At 28.3% G+C, this 17,500-nt stretch overlaps 1 protein-coding gene across 1 annotated transcript in view; it reads right to left on the bottom strand.

Moving 5' to 3' along the window:
* Positions 1–17,500, bottom strand: part of LOC118440669 (fatty acyl-CoA hydrolase precursor, medium chain) — a 93,223-nt gene that overhangs the window by 54,756 nt on the left and 20,967 nt on the right. The window contains exon 2 of the mRNA XM_085658349.1: positions 9,313–9,458. Within this exon, the coding sequence (XP_085514475.1) occupies positions 9,313–9,458 (146 nt within the window). The remainder of the gene's footprint in view (positions 1–9,312; positions 9,459–17,500) is intronic.

Below are 17,500 nucleotides of genomic sequence, written 5' to 3'. Positions count from 1 at the left end.
GTAGAAGAAAATTTCTATCCAAATTTTTTTCTTTTTTTCTTTCTTCTTCTTTTTTTTTTTTTTTTTTCTTTTTTTTTCTAACGAACGATCCTTTTCAATAAAAAAAAAAAAATAATTTACAAATTTAATTCACTCGATTCTTTCCTCATTTTCGTTCTTTCCTTTTTTCCTTTTTTTTTTCAATTTTTTGATCCTTTCTATTTTTTTTAATTTTTTCTTTTTTCTTTTTTCTTTCTTTTTTTTTTTTTTTTTTCCATCGTAACCAATTGTTGAGAGCTGTCATGGATAGAGAATTCGTTTCGAATGTTATTTCCAGTAGCATTTGGGGGAGAAACGGTCCAAAATGAAATTCCCTTTAACCGCATTTAGAATCCTATCGTCGTAGTCGAATGAAATCGGGCATTTTCTTTCGTTCGAATTTAATCACCGAACGTTAAATCGAAAGAATTTTATGGAAATAAAATAAAGAAGAAGGGGAAGAGCGAAGAAAAGAAAAGAAAAGAAAAAAAAAAAGGAAGAAAGAAAAAGATAAAAGGAAGACAATACCTACTTGCGAAACCAAAATTGAAAACTTGTTTCGTTTTTTCGAACGTTTATCGATACGATGAAAACGTTTAAACGAAGTAACGTCGAAGGACGTTGACGCGAGAAAGAACGAAAGAAAAAGGAAAAAAGAACAAGAAAAAAAAAAAAGAAAAGAAAAATAAAAGAAAACAAAATGCAGAAACAAAGGGAAAAAGAAAATAATAGTCCACAGAGCCCGATATAAAAGTCCCTGGATGGGACCGAGTGATAGAAAAAAAAAAAAAAAAAAGAAAAAGAAAGAAAAAAAGAAAGAAAGAAAGAAAGGATAAAAAAAAATAAAAAACAAAAAATTCAAACAAACAAATAAATACATAAAAAAAAAGAGAAAAATAAAAAAATCAATCTCCCTTTTTGCAGGACACTTATTACTAGACCGGTACTTTCAATTTTGCAATTTGAACGTGAAATAATTATAAGTCAAAAAGAAAATCAGAAAAAAACAAAAAGGAAAAAAGAGAAAACAGTGAAAAACATTAATCAATAGATATCGAATATGAAAAAAAAAAAAAAAAGAAAAAAAAAGGAGAAAATGAAATTCCTCCAAACGAAGCAACCATTGCTTCCCTGCCATGTATCATCATTCGTCATCAAAGAAACATTTCTCTTTTTATTTCTAATGCATACGTACGTACGTTCGATGGAATTAATTTAAACGTAAACAAAAAGGTAAAAAAAAACCGAGAGACTATGAGAGAGAGACTGACGTGAATTACGTAAGAAACAGAGCTTAAATAAATATAAGACGTAATATGTGAGGATAAATTTATTGTTTATTATTATCACGATAACGTCGCTTGATAATCTCTAATGAGAAATAGAAAATAGATTTTGTTGTTCATTACAATACGCGAGAGAATGATCCAAAAGGAAGTAATAAAATCAAGGAAGTAATAAAATCAAGAAAGTATGCTTGACGTATGAAATCGTATTTTGTAATTATTTCATACGATAAATAATGTTATGGCACTATGAAATTTTGATGTTTGGTGCACGCGAATTTCAGAAAGATCTCTCGAATTTCCAAGGTAAGCTTTAATTTCGAAGATACGACAAAAGGAAGGAAGGAAGGAAGGAAGGAAGGAAGGAAAGAAGGAAGGAAGTGAAAATATTCAACCTTCGTCTGTCCGTTCGTTCGTTGGTTTGTTCATTCGTTGGTTTGTTCGTTCGTTCGTTTGTGCGATCGAAAGGTGACATATTTGTTGAGCCATGAATTCTTACGATCGTTACCGTTTGCGGTCGTTACTTAAATCCTACGTCAGCAGCATTTCCCGTTAGACCTTGTAAGGTAGAAGAGAGAAATCGAGAAAAACGAGAAATCGAGAAAGATATATATTTATGTGTGTGTGTGTGTGTGTGTGTGTACATATATATATATATATATATACAAATATATATAGCTAGATATATATATTGAGAGTGTCCCATTTGAAGTTTACGTTATTTCCAAAAACTATAGTAGCATGTTAAAGAAAAAAAAAAAAACCGATGTTTCCAATGAAACTTACTCCTATTTCGAAAAGTTTACGAATAACAATTATTTTCAAAAGCTATAGTAGCGCGTTAAAAAAAAAAAAAAAAAAGAAAAAAAAAACTGATGTTTCCAATGTAACTTACCCCTGTTTCATGAGTTTTACAACAATTATTTCCAAAAATTATAGTACGTTTAAGAAAAAAAAAAACAATGTTTCCAATGAAACTTACTCCCATTTCGAAAAGTTTACGGACAACAATTGTTTTCAAAAACTATAGGACGTTTAAATAAAAAAACCAAAAAAAAAAAAAAAAATTAAATGTCACATACACAAATGTGACGTTTTTGTTTTTTTCCTTTTTTCCCTCTCTCTTTTTTCTCTCTTTTTTTTTTTTTTTTTTTTTTCTTAATACGAAACTGTACATTTGAAAGAGATCAAAGCGTCGTCTTCGACGAGAACTCTCGAACTACGAAAGTTGAACTACGACTCGTCTATCTGATAAAAACGACGTGTAGAGTTCTTCGTAAAAAGTCGAATCTAAAGAAGATTTATAACCACGGTAAGATGTAACATACATTCACTACCAGCCCTTCATCTCGTCCGATTGCCCGATTACCTCTTGTCCTTTTTCTCGAAACAAATGAAATTTTATTCTTTTTTCTTTTTTTTATTTTTCTTTTTTTTTTTTTTTTATTTTTGAAACATTTTTTCTTTTTATCGAAACGAACTACAACTAATTCGGGAAAGTTCGTTTCAAAACTATTATAGTTCGGTAAATAATAATAATAATAATAATAATAATAATAACAATAATAATAATAATAATAATAATAATAATAATAATAATAATAATAATAATAATAATAATAGAACGCATAATTCGCCTCGAGCGGGAGACACCCTTTGTATGATGCAGGATATTTCAGAAATATGGTGGGTTATAATTTAGGATAAAAAAAAGAGACAACAAAAAAATAAAAAGAAAAAAATAAAGTCCGTGCAAACGTAAGTATAATACGTGAATGAATGCCCTTGTATGTGATCCTTCTTTCGCTAGACACAGCCATTTTTTTTTTTTTCTTTTTCTTTCTTTGGTTCCTTTTTAATTCTCTTTTCGTTGTCTTTTAATTATTATATTAATCTTTAACACGTTGTTACGCGATTTACACATGTGAATCGACGTTAAATGCTTTCAATTTTGACGGAAAATATAGCGAGTACGAAAAAACGAATAGAACTTTTTAAACGTCTTATAGACGATGTTATTTTTTCCATGCGAATTTTCTTTTCGTTTCTTTTTCCTATTTTTTTTTCTTTTTTTTTGTTTTTTTTTTTTTTTTTTTTTTTTTTTTTGTCAAATCCCTCGTGAAACAATTCAACGTTACGTACTATAACTGTTACGTGCTATATATTTAAATATATACCATATATCTATCCCCGATCCTTTGGATCTATTGGAAGATCTATTGAATTTAAGTAAGTACGAGGATCTATGGGTTCGATTAATTGAGATCAATCTCATACGATCAATTAGATTTATTTAGGTGTGAGAAAAAGAAAAAAAAAAAAAAGAAATTATTTTTCTCATTGAAATTAGATGAGATAAGTGTTGATGAGTGACAGGAACGGAAAGTTAACAGTATCACGAAAAACGATTATGTCTTGGAAACATCTTTGAAGATCGATCGTATCTTTTATTTTATATTTGTTCAATGTGGATATTGGTTATTGACCATATTGTTTTGAAACATTCTTACACACACACACATATATATATATATATATATAAAGGATATATGTATCATTATGTAGACATATATATATATATATATATATATGTATATATAGAATATATGTATTATATTGTGCATAAAAGAGAGAAAGAAAGAGTGAGAGAGAGAGGAACACAGTGTATGTAGGTTTGAAGTGGTAAAAGCTTTGTGTTAGAGAGTGATATATATATATATATATATATATATATATATATATATATAGAGAGAGAGAGAGAGAGAGAGAGAGAGAGTCAAGGCTTTAGAAATTTTAAGTTAAACCGTTGGTCGTTGACCAAGTATAAGAGGATCGAGATTTTAGAGTTAGATGTGTGTGGGTGGTTGCAAGAGGAGAATGCTGAGAAAGGGTGACACACGTTCGCGGCAGAAGGTTATAGGATCAGGTGTTATGTAGCAAGGTAAACACCAAGTCGACACCCAATGACGGCCTTTGACATGCTTTTACCTTTAGACACACAGAGAGAGAGAGAGAGAGAGAGAGAGAGAGAGAACTCCTTCCCATTGCTGTCACGGCCAAATGCGAATCGACCAATACTATCGAAAGATTTGGATCGAGCTTAAACGCATCGAATACACTATCCTACCTTGGAAAAGGGCCATGAGTTCTCGTCGTTGCCAAATATCGTCAGTAAGCCACTTTCAATGGCACTATCTCTTTCTCTGTCTCTCTCTCTCTCTCTCTCTCTCTCTCTATCTCTCTCTTTATATATGTATATATATGTATGTGTGTGTGTGTGTGTGTATATCTTTCGAGAAAAGTAATTCTTATTTTTTTTTCTCCTCCTCCTTCTTCTTCTTCTTCTTCCTCTTCTTCTATTTTCTCCTTGGTTTTTTTTCTTTTTACTCTTAGATTTGATTTTTTGTTTATTCGAACGTACAATCACGATCAATCACTTTTTCGAAACATTTTATTTGTTTTACGAAAATAGAGAGAGAGAAAGAGAGAGAGAGAGAGAGAGAGAGAGAGAGAGAGAGATACGTGATCTCTTTATAATACATACATATATTTTTTTATTTTTATGCTTCGCATATATATTTGTTTTGATATAAAAAGTTATAAAACATACAATAATCCAATCGAACGTTATTGCATCGTTCTCGATTACACAAAAAATAAACTTCGTCGAGTGTATATAACTACTTATCTATATAACTACTTATCGTTGAAAAACAATGAAGGATAATCATATTTTTGTTTAAAAAAAAAAAAAAAAAAAAAAAAAAAAAAAAAAAAAACCGGAAAAAAGAGAAAAAATGATAACATCGAGATATCGTACGTTTCGGTATGTCGTCGGTGAATTCACGTAAGCTTCTCGCATTCTTTCCTTCATTTAAATTTTTATTATATTTCGTTAAGTTATCGCTCATTTCGACGATTCGAAATCTCATTAATATTTTGGAAAAATTTTCCTGGGTAAAAAGAAGTCCAAAAGAGAAAAAAAATAGAAAAAAAAATCTTTACATCTTGAAATCATCTCGGGCAATTGAGATAGATACACAAATACATACTTACATTTATGCAAATATATATATATATATATATATACATGCATAAATATATGTATATATGTATGTATATACTATTGGGAGATTGCAATACGAAATTCCTTTTGTTTCATTGGTACATTCATTCCGACACGACCTTTCACGTTTATCCAATTTAATCTTGGAGCTTTACGCGGGTCGACGTATCTCGCGCGCAAAAGTTTGCCTAAGCGAAAAAAGAAAGAGAGAAAGAGAGAGAGAGAGAGAGAGAGAGAGAGAGAGAGAGAGAGAGAGAGAGAGACAGAAATCTTTGAAGGATCGTAAAAAGTTCGCGACCTTATAGATCGCAAACCGTACGAAGTGGATTTCTGGCAATCTGGGTGATCCTTCGGGTGATACATAGGATGAAGTATGGCGAATGAGAAATAGGAAAGAAACAAAACGAAAGAAAAGAAGAAGGAAGGAGGAAAGGGAGGAAAAGAAAAAAGAAGAAAGAGAAAAACAAAAAGAAGGGAAGAGAGAAAAAAGAAACGAAGAAGAGAAATAAAGAAGGATAGGTAAGTAGAATAAAGTAGTAGAAAAAGTAATAGTAAAATAGATCGCGTTGGCCGCGAGGTCGATGTGAAATCTAAATGCAAATATCTAAGCGAGAATAAATTCGTGTAAAAGGTTTGGGGGGGGAGGGGGAGGTGTGTACACTAACCGAGAAAGTGGAAGGAAGAAAATAGAGGGATAGGCGGAGGAAAAAAAACAAAAAGGAAAAAAAAGAAAAAAAGAGAAAAGGAAGGAAAAAATAAAAAGTGTAAAAAAAAAAAGAAAAAAGAAAAGAAAAAAGGAAGAGAAAGAAGAAGATTCACGCCCTGTAATTCGAGGCTATACCTACGTAAATTTTTTTCTTCGAACGTCTTTTGCCAAGATCTTTACCATCCTCTTATTTTTTATTTATTTATTTTTTTTTTTCTCCTTTTTTTTTTCTTTCCCTTCTTTCATTGAAATTCGAGGATAAAAACGTATGAGTCTCGGTTAAGAGAGAGAGAAAAAAAAAGAAAGAAAAAAAAGAATAGAAAAGAAGAAGAAAAAAAAAAATAAACGGAGGAAGAAAAGAAACAAAACTCATGCAGGGCTGTATCTATCATAAGGCATATTAAGCGTGCAAGCTGGGACCTCGTTTTTATATGAGAACCATTATTTCAAAACCTTATACTGCTTTTCTTACGCACATATATATATATATATATATATATATATATATATATATATATATATTTCTATTTTATTAAAATGAGAATTATTTTACGGGGAAACGTTTGCACTTTTATTGTCAAAGAACTAATAAAAAATACACAAATAAATAAATAAATAAATGAAGCGTATGTAAATGTTATTTCAAAACCTTACATTACTTGCCTTTTATATATTTCTATTTTATTGAAATGAGAAGTATATTATTACAAGAAAATGTTCGCACTTTTATTTTCAATAAATTAAAGTATTTAAATAAATAAATAAATAAATAAATACATAAATAAATAAATACATAAATACATAAATAAATAAATAAATAAATAAATGAAAAAGAATATGGAATCATTATTTTAAAACCTTACGATACTACTTGCCTTTTATATATTTCTATATTACTGAAATAAAAATTTACGTTACGCGGTAATGTCTGCATTTATTTATTATAACTTTAATTTATTTTCAATAAATTAAACTAAACTAATAAAAAAGAAAAGAAAAGAAAAAAGAACAAAATAAATAAATAATAATAATAATAATAATAATAATAATAATAATAATAATAATAATAATAATAATAATAAATAATACTTTAATGACGTTGCTCGTAAGGGCCTTCTTTTTTTGAGAATAACAAATGCAACCCAGAATAATACTGAACGTGATAAGTTTTTGGATGATGACAAATGATATGATATAATGACGTTGACGATGACGATCACGATGAACTGAAATAAGGATTGAAAGAGAAAAAAAATGAAGAAGATATTCCATTGGAGAAATTGTACGACATGGTTCAAAAATAAATGCAAACATTTGGTTTTGGATTTCGCCGTGGCTCGTAAACCATTCCGCGAAGGTAAAGGTTGCCAAAAAAAAAAAAAAAAAAAAAAAGAGAAAAAAGAAAAAAAAGAAAAAAATTCTTCAAAAGGTTGGAACTGGAAGAAAGTAGTTCTACGTTACTTCTTTAAGCCGTTCTCAAAGCCGTTTCGCCCGAAGGCTTAGAGAATACCTACTACTACTTGTTGTTCGATATAAAAAGAAAAAAGAAAAAAAAAAAAAGAAAAAAAAAAGGAGAACGAACGACTAAGCGAACAAGTATAAGAATGTTTATGTGTATGAGAATGTGTGTGCGTGTGTGTGCGTGTGTGTATGCGTGAACAAGATAGTAACGTTGATTTCTTATCAGAAAATCTTTACATCTCTTAGAAACATGCATTTTATGAATACTAAGATAAGCTATTTCTTGGGTATGTTCTCTCTTTCTATCTTTATTTTTTTTTTTTTTTTTTTTTTTTTTCTTCATCTTCTATTCTACGTAAGCATATACTTATTTGCATGCTTGTAGATCAATATTTCAATATTTCTTTCTTTCTTTCTTTATTTATTTATTTTTTTCTTTCTTTTTTTTTTTTTTTTTTTTTTGTTGACGTACATATACGCAATTTTCCTATCGATTATCTATTATTAATGAGACGAGACGAGACGAGACGAGACATTTATACGCATAATTTATACGCAATAATTCTTAGTCCTTATTGTCATAATTTTCGCGAGAGCAAGACAAATAGATAGACAGATAGATAGATAAATAGATAGAGAAAGAGAGAGAGAGTGAGAGAGAGAGAGAGAAAGTAAAATCGGAAAAGAGAACTCTCTTGGTCTTTTAACGAAATTACTTTATCCCGACATTGGATCTTACAAGAGTATCCAACAATCCTTTTGTCTTTGAGACAGAGACTCGATTAAATGACTTCTTTTCTTTTTCTTTTTATTTTTCTTTTCTTGTTTGCTTCTTTTTTTCTCTCTTTTTTTTTTTTTTCCTTGCATTTCCCCCCTTCTCTTTTTAATTCTTTTTTTTTCCCCCCCACCCTCTTTCCTTTAATTCTTTCACCTCACTTTTCCTATCCCTTACGTTTTTCTCTATAATGACCGCAAAATATCATTTCCTTTTTATCCCCCACTTACAAACGTTTCAATATTGTTGCATTTTAATTTTGCGAGAAGGGTATCTTTAACAGAACGAATAGAAGCTACGAATGAATAGATTTCGAAATAGGTTCGACCGATTCTCGGTTGAATTAAATGTAATCGACTTGATAATTACGATGAGTAGCAAACTCGGAACGTTAATTGCACGAAAACACTCGTTATTAAAATCCTCGACGAGCTATTTAATGGCACGCGTGCACGCTTAACGATAAAATTGCTTAACCATTATTCCGATGTTTTTTTCGAGTGGGCGGACTCATTAGGGGAGGGCTGGATCGGTGAGGGGGGAAAGGAAATAAAAGAAAAAAGAAACCAAAAAATACAACCCAACACCATCCACTAACTCATCTCATTTACGTTTTAATAATTCATCCGCGAGTTGATCGACGGGAGAAGAAAGGAATGAATAAAAAAAATAGAAAGAAAGAAAGATAGAAAAAAAAAGAAAGAAAGAAAAAAAAAAAAAAAAAAAGAAGAAGAGACAAAAACGATTAATTCAAATTACTTTCTGTCCTTCCTCCTTTCTTTCTTTTTCTTCTTCCTCGAATATAAATTCTCAATGAAAATAATAATTCTCTTCGAATTTCGTCGTTATCTGACGGGGAAATGTGGGCGGATAGGGGTGGGGGTGGGTGGGTTGGAGAGAACGGGAAGAAAAAAATAAAAAAAAAAAAAAAAAAAAAAAAAAAGAAGTTAAGCTACCATTATAATATTTTATCTGTTATATAAAAACTGTCAATGCTTACCGACAACCTCGAGAAACAAAAATATGCTTGTAGGTGGATGCGTTGACACTTGGCACTGATAAAGTCCCGCGTCTCTTCCCTGTACGTATTTTATTTGCAACGTCCAATCCTCGCTGTGGTGAAAGTGAATCGCTTGAAAGCGCTCGTCGTTAGCGTACGTTATCAGACCGACCGTCAATAATTCCTGAACAGTCTTACGCTTTATCCACGATACCTGAAACATGGTTTAAGGAAGAGAGGAGAAAAGAAAAAAGAAAAAAGAAAAAAAAAAAAAAAGAAAAAAAAAATAAGTAAAAAAAAAAAGAAAAGGACACTTGTCAGTACACACGTTAAATCACAGATCGATCAACTATTAGAAATCGATTCTAATCTCTCTTCTACTCTATTCTATGTATTATACGTATGTGCGTGCGTATATGTATGCATGTGTGTATGTGTGTGTGTGTGTGTGTGTGTGTGTGTGTCTATGTTTGTGTATGCGTTACCTTGTCTCTTTTCCGTGTATGTACTTACATATGTATGTGTTTAAAGAGGATTCACGATGACATGAAAAAGTTTGCGGTTCGTTTTCACTGATAGAAATTTCGAACGATCCTTTCTCTCTCTCTCTCTCTCTCTCTCTCTCTCTCTTTCTCTCTCTTTCTCTCTCTTTCTCTCTCATTGTTTTTTTTTTTTTTTTTTTATTCGAATAAACTTTTACAATTTTCGTAATATCATATATTTGTTTTTTTGCTTTGAAATTTTCTTTGTCCCTTGTTTAATATCATCATTCATCGTATAACGTAGAAATCCTTAATAGAATGTTTTAGATACCCAGTCGTGTTATCACATATTATAGTTTCCATATAAAAACCAGATTTTGGCAGGATTTCTGTCTCTATATCAATCTCTCTCTCTCTCATTCTCTCTCTCTCTCTCTCTCTTTGTTTTTCTCTCCCACTACTCTACTGTGCAGAAGCAGACATCGATTACGCAGAGAACAATATGTATGTGCGCTTGCGTAAGTAGTACATTACACGTTGGTCAGTATTCACTGATACGTTCGATATAATGAAATTTAATAAACAAAAAAGTAAACACGAGAGAGAGAGAGAAAGAGAGAGAAAGAGAGAGAGAGAGAGAGAGAGAGAGAGAGAATAGGATTTTATAAAATCTGTTTAAACCAAAACCAAGTTGATTTAGGAATCTCTTTGATTAATTGTGTTTTGTTACACAAAAGTTCTTATCACTGGATTCTAAATCATCTTTTAGTGAAGATCTACCAATCTATCTATGCATGTATGTACGCATGTGTATATATATATATATATATATATATATATATATATGTACGTACATACGTGTATACGTAGGTATGTAATTTATGTTAGCCTAATACTAGAAGTGTATTAGTCATCCTTCCAAAACGTACATATTAGACGTTGGTTTACCTCCTATTATGTATTCTAAGCAGCTTTGATATTACGAACAGTTAGATGCTTACATACGCTGTGTCCCGATCGTTACACAAAGAGAATTGATTACGGTTATAAGCTCACCGATACTCTACTTGGCTTTTGGATGTAAACAATGTAACTAAACGATACTGTCGATAATATATGTTACTGATAATAATGATTATTATTATTATTATTATTATTATTATTATCATTATCGAAGGTAAACGTTCGAAAAGTTCGATAATCACGAGAACGTTCTTCGGTTTTGTTTTAATTAGGTTTGTTTTTTTTTCTTTTTTTTTTTCTGTTTTTTTTTTCTTTACTTATTTATCTTTTTCTTCTGCTAAGCTCTTCTCGACAGATTGATCAATTTCATTTGATATTATTATTATCGTTATTATTATTTTTTTTTTTTTTAAATATCTTTTTCAATCATTTTATTTTGTTTTATCATCATCATCATCATCATTATTATTATTATTCTTATTATTATTATTATTATTATTATTATTATTATTCTTTCCTTAATTCAATCTTATAGTTCATATTTCACCGACGTCTTTGTTTTTCTTTTTGTTTCTTTCTCTTTCATGTACATGTCATGGGATTAACGATAACTTTGTGTACTTAAAATTGACCAAATATCTGTACGACTTTAATCCCCGTAGCTTTTTTTTTCCTTTCTTTCTTTCTTTCTTTCTTTATTTCTTTCTTGAACGAACTTATTTGTTCATGTCCTTCTTCTTATTTTTTTCCCCCATTATTTTTTTTCTCTTGTATTATTTCTTTTTTTTTTTTTTTGTATATGATTAAAAAAAAAGAAAAATACACCTACATCTCGTACTTATAAAATCCTTTCAAAGAGATTTCTTTTTATATGTCTTATCTTTAAGGATTAATTAGAGATTTCCTTCGTACGATTATGAAAAATATATGAAAATGTCAAATGTGTATGAACAAATTTCATTTCATTGATATTAAATCTTCTCGAAAATAATTCAAAAAAGAAAAAAAAGAAAAAAAAAGAAGAGAAGAGAAAATTTGTAACATTAAAAAATTATTAATCACGAAATTGTTAACGATTAAATATTAATTATGAAGAAAATGAAAATATTTAATATTTTTCATGAAAAAATTCTACGATGAAAATTATTTAAAGATTTTTCATTCGATTTAATTCATCATCACTCTTCACGTATGTACCATAAGGATAATTCCTTTGTTAAAGGACGATCCAATGTCATATTGTTAATAATTCGTGTAAGCAATTCTAATTTAAGATCAATGTCAAAGAACTATATATTTGAGAAGGGCTAAGACCCTCCGTTGGGACCTGGACGAAGCTTGATAACGGTAAATGACTATTACTCGTCGTCGATAATGGTTAACATTGTCATGAACGTTGCCGTAACTATAGTCAAGCTATTGCTTTATATCAGTCTTTGTTATTATTATTATTATTATTATTATACCTGCTCAACGTGATAAACATCGATTTATTACTTGTTCGATAAGGTATAAACAATTCTTAATTCTATAAATTTTATTAGAAATAATCGTTCCTAAGTTTATATATTTTATTATCAGCTTGTATATGATTTTGTATTTTTTTTTTTTTTTTTTTTTTTTTTTTTATTAATACTAAATAGAAAAAAGGACAATTATATTTTCGTCCTTTTAAGACGCCTGTAAATCTGCATTTTTTCAGAATCTTATTTCACTTAATCGAAATAAAAAAAAAAAAAAAAGGAAACAAAAAAAAAGAAATTAATTACTTTATCATTCGAAAAATTAAAATTATTTAATATTGAATCATATTGGAAATGATTTGACGTTATTTAAGAGATTTGTTTAAAGAGATGATAAAAAAAAAAAAGAAAAGAAATATGTAGGTTATAGACTAGTAAAAAATATTCCGAAAGATTCTTTTCTCTCAATAAAATTTTTATGAGATACGTCATCGTCTTTTTTATTTTGATAAAAAGAAGATATATCGTGGCATATGTTACTAAGTTTATGTACTGTAAAATTGTACATATATATATATATATATATATATATATATATATATATATGTATATATGTATGTATATTCTTTTTTTATTGTTAGTAAATAGAAACAAGGATGATTCTATTTTCGTGATTTATTTTATCATCGAATTACTATCATATAACATTGATATAGCTCGTAAATTTACATTTTATTTGACTTCTTCGAAATGAAAAAAATAATTATTTTAAATTTAAAAAAATTTCATATCTATTTTTTTATTAATAGAAAAAAAACATGATTCTATTATCTTGACTTTAATTATCGAATTTTACTATTGTACGTGTATGTAATATAAATCTATAGTTAAATTTTTCGAAACAAAATAAAATAATTACTTTGTATTAAAAAAAAAAAAAAAAAAAAAGAAAAAAACACAAAAAATATTAATATCCACTAACAAGGAATAGGTTTTATTATGAAGTTACGTTCCAAAGAAAGAAAAAAAAAAGAAAAAGAAAAAGAAAAAGTTAGATTGTTTAAATTAACTAGAATTAACGTTAAAATATTATTCTACGAATGAAATAAAATCTTTTCAGAGAAATAACAAATAATAAAATTATTGATTTATTTATAATATCGACATTAATCTAACATATAAATCTATATTTTCCAAGTTTTTATTTCACTCTTGTTAGAAAATAAAACGAATAATTACTTTTCATTCGAAAATATTAATAATTCATCGATAACGAATATACGTCTCACATAATAAATTTTTTTTTTTTTGAAGAGACGAAGACAAAAAAAAAAAAAAAAGAAAAAGAAAGAATAAAAAGAGAAATAAAAAAAATCGTTAGATCGCGAATTATCAAATCTTAGAGATAAATTGTGTAATTTTCAACGATGTATTAATTTGTAGATTTTATTCTATGAATGAAATGAAAAACTTTTACGAGCTAACGTCGTCTATTATTCTTTTGATAATAGAAGAGATAACGTGACATATGACGGTAGTTATATGGATCGTTAAGGCAATCTAGACAAGAGTTTGATTGTACGCCAAACTCGTTTTCGGCAAGGGTGGATTCGTTACATCATTGTTAGAGATTTAATGTCCTCGTAGAAGTCAATCGTACATTCTTGACTGTAGAAATAATTGTGTTACATGGATTACTGTCAACAGTGCAACTCTATATATTGTCGAGTACACTTGTATGTGCATTTAGGATACCTAAATATATATATATATATATATATATATATATATATATATATTTATATATATATAAATATATGTGTGTGTGTGTGTGTGTGTGTGTGTATGTAGGGTGAACGGATATCGATCATGTTGATTGTAGAGAACGTAGGCGTTAATAATCACTTCACATCGACAATGCTCGAGTATCATCGAACGTTAACAATGATCGACGAGCATCGAATGCTCTGTTACTCGATAGATATGTGCGTCTACTTTGATGTCAATGTATATATGTCTATATCAGTATAGTTGGTATACCAATATGTATTATATATAATATCATTTACGAAAAGAAATTCCTATCGAATTAGTTCAGATCGATTATTTTATTAAAAATATAATTAATGATATTTCTTATCGATACGAGAGAAATATATTATAGTAGGTAATATTAGTTGTCAAGTTTTCTTATTTATTTTCTCTCTCTTTTCTTTTTTCTTTTTTTTTTCTTTTTTTTTTTTTTTTTTTTTTTAAATTCCAAATATATTAATAAACGACAAACGAGAATGAATGATCGTATAATAATGTCGGATTATATATGATCGAACGTATAAGTATACGTGTAAGTTGTTGTGAAAGTGATTTAAATAGAAAACATTATCAAAACAGGATAGTAATAATAATAATAATAATAATAATAATAATAATAATAATAATAATAATAATAATAATAATAATAATAATAATAATAATAATAATAATAATAATAATAATAATAATAATAATAATAATAATAATAATAATAATAGTAATAATAATTAGATAATTGCTATATGAAATTTATGGAAATAATTAATTCTCTTCTCTCCTTCCTTCATTCCTTTTTCTTTTTTTTTTGTTTTTTTTTTGTTTTGATCGTCTTACTATTTTTATAATTATCAGTTTACAATACGTACAGAAAGAACAATAATGGTCATAATTATCGAGATCGATTAAAAAATGATTAGTCATAGATAAGTTTGGATTATAAATACTTGTAATGATTGTTCGTGTTTTACTCATTATGTATAGATAAATACATAGAGACATATATATATATAGAGAGAGAGAGAGAGAGAAAGAGAGAGACAGAGAGAGAGAGAGAGTGAGAAAGAGAGATATTTATTTTCAATTTTAACAGTTAACAATGATAAATATCTGTGAGGCTGTCGAAAACGATCGATGACTACCGTATGACCTCGGTAAAATGTTCGTAATCGGTAAACGTCAATAACGCTTTCGTAACGTTATCGAAGATTCCCTGGTTTGATCCCTTCGCGAATGGGAAAACTGACAAGAAACACCATATCAGTTGGGGACTAGCAATCGAGCGAGTGAGCGAGCGAACGTGCGAGCGAACGAGAGATCGATCGAACGTTCGAACGTTCGATCGATCGATCGTTTGATCGTTCGATCGATCGTTCGTGACACACAGCTTGATTGCAAACGAAATTTTGTCCTACCGAAATTGACCGTGATGCTTTCACAGGAAAGGACAGAATTCGAGACTGATAACGAAATCTCTTTCTCTCTCTCTCTCTCTCTTTCTCTCTTCCTCTTTCTCTTTCTCTTTCTCTTTCTCTTTCTCTCTCTCTCTCTCTCTCTCTCTCTCTCTCTCTCTCTCTCTCTCTCTCTCTCTCTCTTTCTCTCTGTCATTCCTGTATATCTATCACGAAACTTGGACGATCGAATAAGCTCGTTCTTTTTTGAACGATATCGAGCGCGGAAGAAAGCTGTTCGTTCGTGACGTTCTCATTCGTGACGATCGACCAGAAGAAGAATCAAAAAAAAAAAAAAAAAAAAAAGAGAAAAAAAAGAAGAAATAAAAAAGAAAAAAAGAAAGAAGGATAGATCTTCGGAAATATCGTCGAAAAACAACATCGTCAAAATTGAATTTTCAAAATTGAATCTATACGAATGATCTATATACGAATGATTATTTGAAATCAATCGTAAGCCATTCGAAGATATTAAATCGATAAGTATTTTGTTAAGTATTCTCTTTTTTCTTTTTTTTTTTTTTTTTTTGTTCGGTGCTGCTATTCTTCTAAAGACGTAAAATTGCATAAAATAATTATCGGATTGGTCATTACGATTAATGCCGAAGTAAATTTTTAATTGATAATTCTTTTTTTTTTCTCATTGAAAATATTACGATATTCTGTATAGATATGAATAATTACACACTATTGTATTTTTAACAAGTAAATAAATAAATAAATAAATAAATAAATAAATAAATAAGTAAATAAATTGAACACAGTAAATTTTTTAATATATTTGATATAATATTAAATAAGTAAACAATAGAAATTTTTTTTTTTTCAATATCCAAATAAACAACGCTAATATCTTATTTATATTAAAAATTCCGACATTAATACATAATTATTTGGCCAATCCAATATTTTTCAAGAGAAAACTATAATCATTTATTCTTATCGATATTTTATTTATCTTTTATTCGTTATTATGAAAAATATAATGCGATATCAATAAAATATAAAAATACAATTAGAGAAGATTTTCATTTCACTCAATAAATCGATTGATGGACGATGAAGTCAACGATCAGACTGAATGGAAAAACATTTTTTAACTTTTTTTTTTTTACTTGCCAATTCAATGAATTAAATGTAATTCTTGAGATATATCAAATGTCATTACTAATTAATCAATTAGTAATAACATTAATAATTATATTTCGATCAATTTTTCGTACAAAATAAAATACTCTTTCCTTTTTTTTTTTTTTTTTTTTCTAACGATGTCTATTTAAAATTCAAGGGAGAGAGAGAGAGAGACTGAAAAAAGAAAAAGCAAATTTATGATACGTCAACGTTGACGCAAGACAAATCATGAATTAAATTCATCTGATTTATCTGAAAAAGTAATGACTTTTATCTCTTTCCAATTGTTATTGGAAGACAATAGAATGATTTTGTCAACGATGTGATGACATTCGTTGTGTAACATCCGTTAAAGCACGTGAAACTATCGATTAATAATTTATTTATTGATACATGTGTATATATTACACAGAATGAATCATATATAACGTTTAATTTGACCAATTGAAAATTAATTGCTTTTAAATCTCTACAATGTGAATTGATAATAATTGTATATTTGCTTATTGATCATATTCATTTTCTATATGTTTATAAATTATAGATCGATCTCAAAGTAAAAATATATACAAATCTGTTAACGATAATATTATATAATTTATATCTCATAATCATTAAATAGATATTGCAAAAATAAATTTATATATATATATATATATATATATATATACATATATAAAAATAAATAATTATTTATAACATTCACGTTCTTAATTCTTTTAATATAACAATCGATCGTATACGATATTATACGTAATAAAATTATATATTTTACGTAAATAAATTATATATTATATAATTTTTTTCGCATACTATCGATCTAACAAATTTATTACTTTCAATTTGCTTGGACAGCGAATCGAAGTGGAAAAAAAAGGAAGGAGGAGAA

The sequence above is a fragment of the Vespa mandarinia genome, chromosome 7, assembly GCF_050613455.1.
Source record: "Vespa mandarinia isolate Hongniang chromosome 7, ASM5061345v1, whole genome shotgun sequence".
NCBI classification, from domain to species: Eukaryota; Metazoa; Arthropoda; class Insecta; order Hymenoptera; family Vespidae; genus Vespa; species Vespa mandarinia.
Note: the sequence above shows the minus strand (reverse complement) of the source record. Positions and strands in the feature narration are given on the sequence as shown.